The sequence below is a fragment of the Prunus avium genome, chromosome 1 (assembly GCF_965620075.1).
Source record: "Prunus avium chromosome 1, drPruAviu1.hap1.1, whole genome shotgun sequence".
Classification (NCBI taxonomy): Eukaryota; Viridiplantae; Streptophyta; class Magnoliopsida; order Rosales; family Rosaceae; genus Prunus; species Prunus avium.
Window position 1 is genome coordinate 7,409,260 of NC_142284.1, and position 15,390 is coordinate 7,424,649.

General features: G+C 35.9%; 1 protein-coding gene across 1 annotated transcript; it reads right to left on the bottom strand.

Moving 5' to 3' along the window:
• Nucleotides 1-10,959: 10,959 nt before the first annotated feature.
• On the bottom strand, nt 10,960-15,164 carry LOC110752511 ((R)-mandelonitrile lyase 1-like). Its single transcript, XM_021953182.2, has 4 exons — nt 15,063-15,164; nt 13,457-13,587; nt 12,150-12,809; nt 10,960-12,007 (listed from the first exon to the last, which is right to left on the bottom strand). Exons 2-4 carry the CDS (start codon nt 13,554-13,556, stop codon nt 11,130-11,132), a joined length of 1,638 nt encoding a protein of 545 aa, XP_021808874.2. The 5' UTR covers nt 13,557-13,587; nt 15,063-15,164; the 3' UTR covers nt 10,960-11,129.
• Between the last annotated feature and the right edge of the window lie 226 nt (nt 15,165-15,390).

Below are 15,390 nucleotides of genomic sequence, written 5' to 3' on the forward strand. Positions count from 1 at the left end.
TAAAAATTGAAGTAAAAAATAAAATAAACCCAGCACCCACCCACCGAACCTCAACAGTCACCACAACCACCCCACCTAGTGGTGGTAATCCCCTATTCTCCACACAGCAGTCGAGGTGGAGATAGAGCAACCCAAGGAAAGTCCATCTCGCGATGAAGTTTGCTGGCATCATCGAAGCAAAGGATGTGGTGGCGTTTGGACATGGTGCGGTAGTGGGAAGAGTGATAGAGGGTGTATTTTTTGAAATGATTTGACCTTCAAATTAAGATGAAGGCAGTTCGATCCGCATATGTTGCTATACAAGTAAAAAAATATGGGGGCCTTGTGCGGTGGCACTACTTGCCCACCCTGAGGGTCGCCCTTGCTCCTACCGGGCCTTCATTATTGGGTTCTATATCATAAGCACATAGAAAGGGGTTGCCTTTACCTTAATTACTTATGAGTCATTTCATTATTTCAAGGACTCCAAGTTATTTTACCTTATTAGAGAGGTGGTCAACAATATGATCAGTAAATATGGTACAAATAGCATTATTGTTAAATTAATAGGGAGGTGGCTGGAATATAAAATTGGTATCTCTTTCAAAGAAGATAAATGCCACTAAACTAAGGGCTAGAAGTGAGCTTTAGTTACAAGCTAACATTCACAGTTTTTTACTGCACAACACAAGGAGTACTTTTCTTATTCCTTTTGTGGTAAAAATAATGAGGCAAATTAGGTGATAGAGGAAGGAGGTTAAGACGCTGCCTGTGATCAAAACCAAGCTATGTAAAGTACGTAGAAATTGGACAAAACTAAAACAATAAAAATAAAGCAAATCCAAGTATAAGTAAAATTTGTGCAAGAATATTGAAAATAAGTCGGATATGTACCTGACCAAAGAAAGCACAAAAGAAACTGTGAGCTTTTAGAACAAATCTTTCATTGCCAAGGCAAATGATATGTATATGCTGAAATGAAGCATGTTATTTATAAGCCCTCATTTGCCTTTGGTGTCCGGGGGTCTTTGTCGATTTCCACCACTTGCTTCTTTAAGAAATATATCGATACTTGCTGGCCCATGTCTAAATTATAGCTCATATATCAAACTGAATAATTGATGATGGGAATAAGACTGGAACAACAAATATTGTCAACCTTTCTGTTCCATTACAAATTTGATCCACCAAAAGTAAATTACCCACGCTATTGTAAATAAACTGTTACTTGTGGTAATATATGATAAATTTAATTTGATGAATTCTTTATGATGAAAAATAAAACTAGGAGATAACCTCTCAGGTTAAACACTTGAATACAAAATATATCAATTGGTTAATTTACTTTAGAATTGCAGTAAAAACTTTAGAATCATGACTTCTGTATTTTTTTTTTTTTTTAAAGAAAAAGAAAACTTGCTCTCCAACTAAACTGATTATAATCAAAAGATTGTGATTGAAATGGTAAATTACTTCAATGAAGATTCTTTTCTATGCCTCAAGACAAATGAGGACTTCATAATTTCTCTAATACAATTGAAAGTGTAATAAAAGAAAATAAAACAGTGAAAAAAAATGAAAGCAAGTAGACAGATCAATCAGGACTACAAGTTACCAACACCTTGTATCGGTTCTGGTTCAAAGTAGAGTAAGGATCAGAACTGTATGAAAAAAATGGATCAGAACAATGCAAGAGGCACTCGAAATAGCCTTCAACTGATGGAGTTAGTTGACAATTAATACCAAGGAAGGCTTGGCATAGCAATAAACAGTGAAAGCCAGTCTTTCATTGAAAGAGCTAAGGTTTTTGTGTAGAGTTTGTTGTTGAAAAGTTGTGTGTCTTTGGCCGTGAGCACAAGAAAGACTCCCAGTAGGAAAGCCAGTAGGAAAGGGAGAGGGATGACGTCTACAGAAAGAAAAAAAAAAAACTATGGAGAAGCTACAAAGAAAGAAGTTCTAAAAGAAAATAAGGATGAAAGTTGAACAGTAGAAAAGGGGGAAGGATGCGTGATGTAGAGAAAAAGAAAAGAAAAACTAAACAATTGCACAAGTCATGTTTAACGGTGTTAAGTTTTTATTATAGTTCAGTTAGGGTTATTTTTCTTCTTTTAATTATGAGGATATTAGGTTATGATTTGAAGATAATGTGTCAACTTAAAGTCCTTTGGATAAAATTGTAATGAAGTGGCATACACAAGAAAGAATTCAAGCATATCATAACTGAGAAAATCCAAGCAGAGGATCCCAAATTTAAATGAGTGTTATTTTTTTTGCAATATTTGAATATTTTTATAAAAACTAATGCATATATGAAATTAGGGACTAAATTTTTGCTATATATGATTTTAAAAAACTCATGGGTTGTTGAAGCCTTCGAGTCCCTCGTCTGGGATCCCAACAGTTTCAAGTTGTTCCCTCTTCCACCGCACCAAGATCTCCAAGTCCTGTCTAACAACAAACAAATGAGTCCGAAATATTTGCCTTATATTTTTCACTTTTTCACTTTTAGAAATGGCCATATGATGAACACAACTTAGTTGGGCTATGCACAAATTTTGATATCTCAAGTAGTTAAGAATATTTACCTCTGCACTCAAACTCTTACGTTATATTCTCTATTCCCTCAATATCGCTAGCTAGTATAAAAAAATAAAAACAAAACGCCCTTTGTTATGAACTTTCATTTTTATGATTTTCAAAATAAGTTTAAAGCTTTTAATATTTAAAAAACAGAAGAGACATGTGATAAGAATATGCCACTCTCATCAAGTAAATAGACGGAACTTTGGATATGTACTTAAATTGCAACTGTTGACATTAGCAAAATCGCCCAAAAAAAAAACACTTTGCGCGACGAAATAAGTTTGTTGTGCAAAGTACAATTTCGTCGCTCAAACTATGTGCGACGAAATTTTGGTTGCGCAAGATCCGTCGCGCAAAGCTCGTGAAGAAAGGGTTTGCGCGACGAAACCTAATCTTCGTCGTGCATAGCTACTTTGCGAGACGAACCTTAACGTCACGCAAATCTATTTTCTGTGTGCGACGAACCTTAATATTTGCACGACAAATCCTAACATCGCGCAAATATTTACGTGACGACATATTCAAAAAAATTTAATTTTTTTGTTTAAATTTTTTTTAATTAAAATAAACTAATTTAATAGTTTGCGCGACGAAATATTTTACCGCGCAAGGTTTTTGACTTTTTGTTTTATTATTTCTCTTATATCAAGTTAATTATATTAATTTTTTCAAAATTTTAATTTAATTTAATTGTATGATTTTATTTTGTTTAATTACTTTAATTTAAATTGACATATTCAAAATAGTGGTAAAATTATCCAATATATATAATATTCAAAATGTACACAAAGTACAATAATAAAATCCTAATACAAAAGCCTATTGTGGTGGTAGTGGCGGAGGATATGTTTCGATAGCATCCTAATCCTCAACTTTAATCGTCAAAGTCTCGACGATTCCCTACAAAAAAAAATATATGGTCAAATAACCAAAAAAAAAACATAAAATAATAACAAAAAATTGGCATAATCTCCCCTAAAATTGTTATACCCCAAATCCAACCCAAACTCCAATCCTCACCCTATACTCAACCCCAAACCCCGCACAAACTCAAAACTAACTCCAAAAATACATATTAATGAAAAAAATTTAAAATTTGGAGAGTGAGTGAGAATGAGAATTAGAGAAGATAGTGAGAGAGAGATGAGAGAGTGAGTGAGAGTGAGAGTGAGAGATAGTGAAGAGAGAGATGAGAGATTAAGTGAGAGGAGTGAGTGTGAGAGAAAGGGTCGGATTTGGGGAGAGGGAAAGAGAGAAGAGAGGTAAGAGTAGAGAAAGACAATGCGAAAATGGTGGAGGAGTTATTGCGGTTTTAAAAACCGTATCACTTTGCGCGACGAAATATTATATTGGTCGCGCAAAGTCTTAAAATTTTTTTAAAAAAAATTCCATTTTTGGTGCCCGCCAAATTTTTAGTGTTTTGCGTGACGAATTGTTGGTCGTGCAAAACTTAACGAGACCAAAAAATTCCCACATCCCATTTTTGTTACCCACCCATTTTTTTAGAGTTTTGCACGACGAATTCTTGGTCGCGCAAAGTTTTGAGAGATGAAAAATTGGTTCGTAGCGCAATATTTATAAAAATAATTGTTATGAATAATAAAAAATAAAATAATTTTATTTTACGATTGAAAATAATAAAAAAAAATAAAGAAATAATTTAGTTTAACAATATAAAATATAAAAATAAGTAAATCAGGTTAGGCAACGAAATATTGATATTCGTTGAGCAAAGTTTTCAAAAAATAATAAAAACTTATGAAAACAACTATATCTTAAAATTTATAATGTATAATTAAATAAAAAAATTAATTGGTTTGCCCGACGCATGTTTACATTATGACGTCGTGCTATTGTTTTTTGCACAACGACCCCATTGTTATATTTATTATATAAAAAAATTATTATTATAAAGTTGACTGAAAATGTGACTTTACTCCCTTCAAATTCAAAATTTTTTTTTTTACATAAAACCCACAATAATATATTTTTCTAACAAAAACCCAATCCTAACTACAATAATAAATTTAAAGCTACTAATAAATATATATACTATTCAATTTCTTAAGTGTTATATGTACAAAATAAATAAATTTAAAGCTACTTAATAAATATATATATATATATACACACACACACCATTCAACGATCCAACCGTCAAACTTGTTTGTATATACTTCGAGATCTTATACCCCAAAAATAAAAATAAAAAAAACACTTAGAGATCTAGTATCGGGACAAAACTTTTTTACGGTTATAAATGAAAAATCACGATTTAACGTTTATTTTAACTCTCATTTTGATGATTTTTACAACTACACTCCTTGACTCTATGTGAATACAATGAATGAATTTGATCTTCAATTTAAAATATTTACACTAGTGGATACCACAAAATCTTATGTTATATTTAACGAAAGTATAAATAAGGCTTATTTACTGTAGCACCCCCTGAAACTTCAGTCAAATCTTACTTAACAACCACACCCCCCATCCTCCCCCCCCCCCCCCCCCCAGCGCCCCTAACCCCCTTGACCGTGGTTTTGTGTTCCACTTAACCCCCCACCGTCAACGTCATCCAAAAGACTGTCAAAATAGCTGACATGGCAGGGGCATTATGGTCAAATCATCCACGGCGGCTAATTGATGATCGTAGTCAGCATCCTACGTGGCATAGTGGACCCCACAGGCATTGAAAATCCTAATATAAGTGACTGAGTTTGTAGAGTCTATTAACCCAAAAAAAATAAAAGAAAAGAGTTTGCAGAGTCTGGCAAAAGAACCCCTTTCTCAGTCGATATAATTTGGGGATTAGGGTTTGGACTGTATAATCGGAGAGAGAGGGAGAGAGAGAGAGAGAGAGAGAGAGAGAGAGATTCGAACATCTGAGATGAAGCGAATATTGCAGAAGAGTGAAATCAGAACAATCGACATCTTGGCATTGCGCCAATATTGGATAGATTGAAAAGGACAAGGATGGTGTCGAGAGAAAAAGGAGGTTCTCAACCCAAGTATGGTAAGTGGCCCTTTGCTTTTGAAATAGAATCGACGAAAGCGATAGATTTATAAAGTGTGGTCCAGGTTGAAGCTTCTTTATTGTCTGCTTGCTTTGTTTGGTCGGGTCCAAAGGTGTTCAGTTTTATTAGCCTGGAATAAAAAAGTGTTATGGTCCCCTATGCGTTGCTGTTATGTTTTGTTGTTTACTAGTAGTTTAAAGGTTGTTTTAGTGCTTTAAACATGTTAGTTGAGTTTGAATCTTGCTCCATGTCTGTTTACTGGTAGTTTGGTGGTTGTGTTGTCCTTTTTAAAGTATACATATGACTAGGCAGTGGTTAAAGTATACATATGACTAGGCAATGGTTGAACTATACATATGACTAGGTAGTGGTCAAAGTGTGTTTTTTTATGTTATGTTGTGCAGATGACAAAGCAATAGTCACCTGTGAAGTACACCATGGAGGTAGAATGGTAAACTCCCCAAACGTCAATGAGTGGTGGTTTTATGTGGGGGGGGGGGGGGTCTGTTGACTATTTGGACTGGTGTCTTATGGACTACATAAATTTGTTAGAGATATATGCATATGCGAAAGAGCTTGGGCACCATGACCAAGTGGTTGTGACAGGTATACAAAATGGTAAAAAAGTGCGTATAGATAGTGATGCTCAGCTACTTGATTGGTGTAATTTGGTGCCTCCTAGCTTTCAAAGAGTGATTGTCATTTACTTGGAACACCCCAGTGTTATTAATGTGGATGAATCTGCTGTGGCTTGGAGGGAGAGGGGTCCTATTGCAAGAAACCTAACTGCTGAATTTGAACAGTCTGGTTATGAGGAGGATGTGGAGGATGGCATTGCTATTGATGAGGAGGAAGAGGGTGATGAAGGTATTATTCCTGAGGGTACAAATGTGGCTGAGGATAGGCATGAAGGCACCGTTACTGAGGGTATAAATGTGGATGAGGAGGGTGATGAAGGTACTGTTCCAGATGGGATCAATGTGGAGGATGAGACTATATATGAAGAGGGAGAGAATGACAACCGGGGTGAAAATGAAAGTGAAGACAGTGAAGACAATGAATTTTATGACAGTGCGTATGAGCAAAGTGAAGATGAACAATGCTTGCTGGAGAAGGATGATAGAGCATTTGACAACTATGTTGACCACAATGCTCCAGATATTGATCCAGCTGTAGATGAAGGAGAGAAATCAGATGATATGGCTGTAAGTGATGTTAATAGCTTGGATAGTAGCTTATGTGATGAGTTGATTTGCCTATGAGAAAAAGGAAGAGGAAACTGCCCAAGTTTGAAGATTTTAGGCTTGAAACATATTTGAATAACCCAATATTTAAGCTTGGTCTAAGATTTCCTAGTGTCTATGTATTTAGGAAAGCAGTGAGAAACTATTCAGTGTTCAACAGAAGGAGAATATTAAGTTCTCCAAGAATGATAAAGATAAGGTTAGAGCAATTTGTGATGGGATCAAGAATGGAAAATGTCCATGGTTTGTTTATGCTTCAGCTGTAAATGGAAGTAGCATGGTTCAAATTAAGAGTTATGAAGAGGAGCACACTTGTCGGACTGTTGAACGCAATGTCCATGCTAACTCATCATGGTTAACAGAGAGATATGCTACACAGCTGTCTAGAATAATAAATTGGGATATAGGAGCTTTTAAGGAAATGGTGAATGAAGATCTATGTGTCATAGTTTCAAGATCACAGATATACAGAGCAAGGCAAAAGGCAACTGCTGTAAGTGAGGGCACTTACACAAAACAGTTTGAGACTCTTTGGGATTATGTTCAGGAGCTAAAAAGGACAAATGTGGGAACTACTGTAATGATTAAGTCCAATATGGAGGGTGACAAATACATATTTGAAAGGATTTATATATACTTGGTAGCTACAAAGAAAGGATTTATTGATGCTTTGAGGCCAGTTGTTGGTTTGGATGCTTGTCACATCAAAGGGCAACACCCTGGGGAATTACTATCTGCTATTGGTGTTGATCCTAAGAACGGCATGTATCCAATAGCTTATGCAGTGGCAGAGGCTGAGAATTATGCAACTTGGACTTGGTTTTTAAAACTCTTAGTTGTTGATCTTGGCATTGAAAATATCAATGGATATGTGTTCATTACAGATAGACAAAAAGGCTTAATTGATGAAATGGGTGACATGTTCCCAAACTCTGAGCATAGGCATTGCCTTAAACATTTGCATGCCAATTTTATACTTGTTGGCCATAGAGGATTAGTTTTGAAACAACATATGGAGGCTGCTGCAAGAAGTACAACTATACCTTGGTTTCAAGCAGAGATGAAAAAGCTCCAAGATTTGTCAGGACCAACTTTTGATTGGTTGTCAAGGCTTGATCCAATGCAATGGTGTAGATCTCACTTCAGAATACACTCAAAGTGTGACATTCTCTTGAATAACATGTGTGAGGCATTCAACAGGTCTATCCTTGATGCTAGAGACAAGCTATTATAACATTGCTTGAGAGGATCAGGTATTACATCATGTTGTTGATGGCAACTAGATGAGAAGCTATGAAGAAATGGGCTCATGATGTGGGGCCAAGAGTTTTTGCAACTATGGAGAAGCTTAAGAAGCAATCAGCTTGGTGCATTCCAAGGCTTGCTGGGGAGAGCAAATATGAGGTGAAGTGTTTTGGAGGCACTCAGGTGGTTGTTGATTTGAGAAACAGAAGTTGTTCATGTAGGCAATGGGATCTAACTGGGATCCCATGTAAGCATGCTTGTGCTGCCATTGGGCAGTTAAATGGCAATCACATCAGCTATGTCCATGAGTATTACAAAAAAAAGGCCTTCATGAAAGCTTACAAACCCATGGTTCATCCAATGCCAAGCCAAGACTTGTGGCCTAAAACAAATTTCCCACCTTTGCTGCCACTTAAGTTTCATAAGCAGCCAGGGAGGCCAAAGAAAACCAGGATAAGCTCAGCTGGTGAACCATCTCGAAGCTCTAATCCTAAAGCTAAACACTTGCCAAGGTATAATTTGGAAATCAAGTGTTCCATATGTAAGCAACCAGGCCATAATAAGAGGAAATGTCTAAGGGTAAATGAAGCAGGGAGTAGCAGTCAGGTATATTCCAAGCATGTGATTTTAAAAGTTCTGTATGTTTAGCATTCTGATATGGATTTCCTAGTGATGTTTGTTTGCCAGGTACCATCACAAAGGCAAAAGAAGACAGCACATCAAGGCAAGACATCAAGTCAGAGAATTACAAGACAATCAAGGCAGAAACAAGCATCATCTTCTACACAATCAAGGCAAAAACAGCCAATAAGTGGGGTTACTTTCTTTCAATTAACATTATGGAACTCTTCATTTGTACATATTAATCCAAAAGCAGCCATGTTAATCTAACTCTGTTATGTTTTCAGATCATATCAAAGGCTAAAAAAAAGGACCAATATATCATGACCAAGCATCTTCTCAGTCTAACCAAGCTCCTCAACCATCTCACCAACCAGCTCAACCATCTCAGTTTGAACAACCATCTCAAGCATCTCAGTTTGAACAAGCCTCTCAAGCATCTCAGTTTCAACAAGCCTCTCAAGCTTTTCAACACCTGTGGGGTCCATTATGCCACGTAGGATGTTGACTACGATCAGCAATTGGCCGTCGTGGATGATTTGACCATAATGCCCCTGCCACTTAGCTATTTTGACGGTCTTTTGGATGGCGTTGACGGTGTGGAGTTAAATGGAACACAAAACCACGGTCAAGGCGGTTAAGTGGGCCATTTTAACTTTGAGGGGGTTAAGTGAGATTTGACCGAAGTTTCAGGGGGTGCTACAATAAATAAGCCTATAAATAAACTCTTAATTGTTAGTGAATATATTGTTTTGATGGCATACGCATTCTACAAAACAAGTTTCAACGATCCAACCATCAAACTTGTTTGTTTATACTTCGAGATCATATACGCTAAAAATCGGAAAAAATAAACATTCAGAGATCAAGTAATGGAACAAAACATTTTGACGGTTATAAACGAAAAATCACGATTTAACGGTTTTGATGATTTTGATGATTTTTTTTATAGCTACACTCATTGACCCTATATGAATACAATGAACTAATTTGATCATCAATTTAAAAATTAAATTATTTTATTTTATTTATTTTTGTAAAGACTTTGCGCGACGAATCTAACTTGGTCGCTAAATACTTTGTGCAACGAAGTTTAGTGTTTCGTCGCTCAAAGTCATGCAAAGATTTTAAAAAATAATTATTTTATTTTATTTTATTTATTTTTGTAAAGACTTTGCGCGACGAATCTAACTTGGTCGCTAAAGACTTTGTGTAACGAAGTTTATTTTCGTCGCGCAAAGTAACTTTGAGCGACGATGTTTTGTTGTCGTGCAAAGTGACTTTATGCGACAATGTGTGTTTCGTTGCGCAAAATTTAGTCGCGTAAGACTTTGAGTGATGAAGTTTTGTCTTTCGTCGCGCAAAAGTTGGTCGTGCAAGGGTTTTTTTTTACTAGTGCTAGGAAATGAATGGCTAAGATGTACTTGTCCATATTATCCAACAGCCACCAAAAACAAAAAAACAAAACAAATTATTTAAAAAGAGTTCCAGTCATACAAAATGTTCATAAAGAAAAACGTGTTCACAAAAAATGAACATAAAAAATTCCAATTCTATGAGGTGAAATTTTATGTTGTTGGAATTTGTATTTTTTGTTGTCCAAATGTTTATAAAACAAGTTAAGATAAAATTTAACAAATTTAACTCAAGAAAGTTAGCACAAAATTAAAATTATTATAGTCTCTAAATGGGTCTCTAATAACAAAATATTATTAGCCGATATTCTATTTTTATCTAATCTAAATTATAGGGAGGGGGATTCAAATTCGAGTGCAAAATAGAGAGCACATCCGCTCTAGCAAACTTGGATAAGCCCATATCTACATTGTTAGTTCTTATAACTTCCTTGTTTTCATGGGCACTAATTATCGTAAGGTAATGAAGTTGCATATATTGCTTAGCCAACTTTGCTCATGATTCTTGTACTCTCTGTGCAGCTAAGGGTTATCCACAGAATCTCTAGGGGTTACCTACGTGTATAGGTTCAAATTCAATTGAGAATATTTTCCTTTTAATTTCTTCGTATGTATGTTCATCTTCTCTTATGGAGGTTCTTTAAAAAAAAATTACCGTTTTTTTTTTCTTTTTCGTTCAAGAACCAATAAATAACAATGAAAACCTCAATTGAATTGCAAAAACTGCGGCTTTATAATTTTGGGTGGGGTTAAAATATTATATGAAAAACAATACAAATTGGTCCAAGCCGCCTGAGGTCTGCCAAACTTTATTAAAATATTATATGAAAAAAAAAACTGCAAATCTAAACGACCTCTGCCAAACTTTATCTGTAGCTTGTATGTGTACTCCAGTAATTAATTTGATAACTCAGATGATACAAGTGATACAAGTAAATATAACTCTATTCACCTTATTCACCTTATTCAGTAAGAAAACACTACACAATGGTGAAATTATTGTAAGAATAACATGCCTTGCAAGCTTATCTTTCTTTCAGCATCTTAACGCCAATATACCTGCCCAACATCATGAGGGTGGCTTGAGGATTGGTCCCTGGTGAGAACTTGAATGTGGATCCATCAACAACACGTAAGGCATTGATCCCCTTGACTCGTAAATCCCCATCAACTACCTTTCCCACAAGGCATCCCCCATGGTAGTGCCAAAATGTGGCTACTGTCTCTCGACAAAATGTTTCCACGGATGCGGTATCTGTAAGGTTCATTGGTAATGGTGGCCCGAAAAAGTTGAAACCATCTATGCCCGGCAAATCTTGAGTCTTAAATGGTTTCAACGAATTTGTGCTTAATAAATCACCAACCTTCCTTGTGGCACTAACACAACGAGCAAGATCCAGCGGATTTGCAAAGTAGTTGAAGCGGACATTTGGACCAACTTTGACATCATAGGACGACTGCAGCCTAAGCGAACCATAGGATAAGGGTCCTGGAATTTTGTACACAATTTGTCCGAAAGTTGAATTTATCTTTGTGGAGAAAGATGGATCAGGAAAAACACTAAAGGGTGGAGTAGAAAATGGCAACCCCGAGAAAGTCTCTATGTAGAAATCGCTTGTGATACCAACAATCTGTGCACTAGAGGCATCTAGTTGAAATGGAGGCAAAATTGTGATGTAATTACGAGGATTATCACGCATAAACTGTCCAATGTAAGGCTCGGGGTGAACAACTGGGATTTTGATAGATGAAAGGTAGGACTCTGGGCCAACACCACTAAGTAGCAGGAGTTGAGTGCTTCCAATTGCCCCGGCACTCAATATAACCTCTCCCTTACCACGTATGAAGGCCTTATGTGACCTCCCTTTAGAATCACTATACACGATTCCTCTAGCAGACAAACCTGCATGGTTAGAACAGATTGTAGTTATTATCAAATTATTGAAAACCGAAGATATCTAATGGTATTTCTCCTGTCAATTTTCGAATACCCTGCTCCATTAACAAAGAAATTAAAGTAAAAGATGCAAATATATGAAACATACTTGGTGCGTTGGAAGAGAATATGATTCTCTCTACTGTGGCATGAACTGCAACTCGCAAGTTCTTTGGGTTTCCTAGATTAAGCAATTCCACAGCTCCATGTCTCCTTCCCTGATTGTCGAAAAGAGTACCCGTGACCTTACTTCCTGGAATGTGATTTAAATTATATCCGTTGTCTGGACGAACACCAGCCTCTAACAAACCTTCCTTCACAACAGATTGCCAACGTGACACATTCGGGGGGGATATGATAGTATTTTCAACCCATTGATAGGCCTTGCTAACCAAATCCATGTCCCATTCAATTCCTGAGTTTCCATAAAAGTCTTTATCGGCTCTAGAGTATATACCAATGTTTATCATGCTTGACCCACCAAGAACCCTGCCTCTTACATTGGCCACACCATCTTCGGATGTGAACCTTTCAGCTGGCGTCTTTCCGTCGTCTTCTAGCATGAGAGTTGTAAGAATCTCATCTTGACTCAAAACACTTGGATATGCACTTGGAACACTGCCCTTTTCTAGCAGGAGCACCGAGTACTTTGCTGATAAAGTTGCTGCTAATGGGCAGCCTGCTGTACCCCCTCCAACTACAATGTAGTCGTACACTTCTTCTAATGGCAGATCAGTGGAATTATAGACAAATTTCATGTAGCTTAAATCTGCAAAATATGAAGAGATGGAAGTAATTGATTGTGTCAGGAGAACTGTTTGTTATGATGCATTTTTTTTTTGGGGCCTTATAATACCAATATAACCGGACGGGAAAAAGTTTTAAAAATATGGGGAAAATTTCATGTATTATGTAATCTTATAATATTATTTATTTCAATTTATTAATGTATGTTATTTATATTCAATTAATATGTGAAATACGTGAATTTTTCATGTATTATTAAAAAATTTATAAAAAAAATACATGTAATAAAAATGTGTATTTTTCTGTGTATTTGATATGTGTACATAAAACGAAAATATTTTGAGAAAAAAAAAAACTTAAGTACATGTATGATTCAAGTATTCATCAAAGTTGGGTGTTTGATAAAAAAAAAATATTATTTTTATGTTTTTCGTTAGGAAAAGTATTTCGAATACATACTTATGTAAAAACATTGTAGGTAAAGTATACTCGTATCACACGATTCACATATATATATATATATATGAATGTACCTATAAATTTTTATTTGTATATTCAAAATAATGTTCCAAATAATAAACGGACTAAATAAGTATACTCGTAGTTAAATTTGTTTTCCAAAACTGATTTCAAGATACATGATGAATTATTAAGGAAATAGTGATTTACCATGATCAGATGGAGTGGCGAATGATTGAACCTCAGATTGATGGTAGAAGACAGACAGGTACAAAAGAAATAATACAACACCAATTCTTGACTTTTCCATGTCTTTTTAGCCAGGCTGGACGTTTTTTCTCCTGAAAAATTCAAAAGCAGTTTCAACATCTTATCAAGTGGGGGGATGCACAGACAAAATCGAACGAATAAAGACAGACAAAAAGAAAGAAAAATTCTTTTTGACAAAGACAGATTTCAAGACAGTTTTTTTTTTTTTTTTTTTTTTGGGTGTCAGAAAATAGGATTTCATTAACAGGCCAAAGCAGCCACCAAAAAGAAACCAAACAAGGGAAAAAGTCCCAGACAGACCGGAAGAGCAAAGAAACAAACTAAAAGCAAGCTGCAAGTAGCCATAACACAGACGTCGCAGAGCTGCTCTAAACGTCGCCACCTGCAAGAAGCCTCCATGCTAACTAAGGGTGAGGGCTGGGTAAACCATCCTTATTCAGAATGTGCACCAGGGAAGATGGGGTTGCCTGACCCAAGTTTCCTTGATCATCTTCACACGAGCCAAATTCGCAATATGATCTACTACAACATTTGCTGATCTTGGGCACCAAGTCCAGCTAGAAAACTCAAAGTTTGGATGGCCAAGCTGGTCCCGAATCCTACATCAGAACGGGTACAACTCCCAACTACCACGACTAATGTTGCCATTGATCCCACCTTCCCTTGCATGGAGTTTCTAGATTGTAACACTATAGACCCTAGAGGGCACTTCAAAATTAGCGACAATAATTTGAAATTATTTTTAGCGATAGGTTCACTACACTTTTCTAATTGGCAGTTAACCTTTTTTTGAATCAAAACAAATAGCTTTCATTCAACTATGAAGCAAACAAAATACAACTAGAAATACTGGAGTCGTAGGTGCTACGTACAGTGTGGCCTCGTTAAAATTTTGCCATTAAAATTCCCAGTGGAGGAAATTTGGTTAATAAAAAAGAGAATATGTTGTTAACCTCTAAATAGAATTGTTCTGTTCTAAAAAAAACTGAGAACTTTTTTATTTTTAAATGATTTCTCTGTTTAGTTATTTCAAATGCATTTTATCTAAAGGAGGGTTTCTAAATGATAGTGAGAATTTAGCCGCATACTCAACATCGGAGGTTATCCCATTTCCCTTTGGCCTCCCTTGTACGTATATTGAAAAACAAAAAACATCAGTCTCACATTTTTTTTAAATTGAACTTTATGATATCAAGAATCAAACTGAATTAGCCAAAGTGAGTTCTTCATGAACCAGATCGAGGAGCCCGATAACACAGGTTAACTACATGAAAACACCAACCCGAGTACTTCAATTTCGGTGTCTCAAGCATACGGAAACAAAAAAATGTTATGACCAAAAAAAAAAAACAAAGAAAACCTTATGTGCATGCTCACATTCCTACACAAGAATTTGTTTTGTATGTTTAGAAGAACTTACAAATGTTCAATCATTATAAAAAAATTATAAAAAAAATTTATGAGTAATTCATACTTGCAATGAAAAATAGCACCATGTCTATCGATGATCAAAAGAACTCCATGCAGAATGTGAGTTAGGATTTACCTTCGATCAAATTACTACTTCTGGTTATCTAATGCCACGAACTCCTCACACAAAATGACATACATCTTCGAGGCCTTGTTACATATATATAGGCCAGGGAGATCAAAATCAGAGAGATGGAGTTTGATTTTAATACTACTTAAGGTCCCCTAGTCTTCATTTACCCAACACCAGACAGTTAGGCACATTTTTGAAGATAGGGTCCATGTACCTGACCAAAGAAAAGAAATACAGGGAAGCGAAAATATGGCGGGGCATGGACAAAAACTCGCAATGAAAAGTCAAATGAACTCTGTCGTCTGGCGACTTGCTTCTTTATTTCAAATTT

Bases quoted from the DNA above. Each gene is read 5' to 3' on its own strand.
- LOC110752511 (XM_021953182.2), bottom strand. From the start codon at position 13,556: ATGGAAAAGTCAAGAATTGGTGTTGTATTATTTCTTTTGTACCTGTCT. The intron at 12,810-13,456 runs GTAAATCACTAT...CATATTTTGCAG, and splicing joins CGCCACTCCATCTGATCATG to ATTTAAGCTACATGAAATTT. The intron at 12,008-12,149 runs GTATGTTTCATA...CTAACCATGCAG, and splicing joins ATTCTCTTCCAACGCACCAA to GTTTGTCTGCTAGAGGAATC.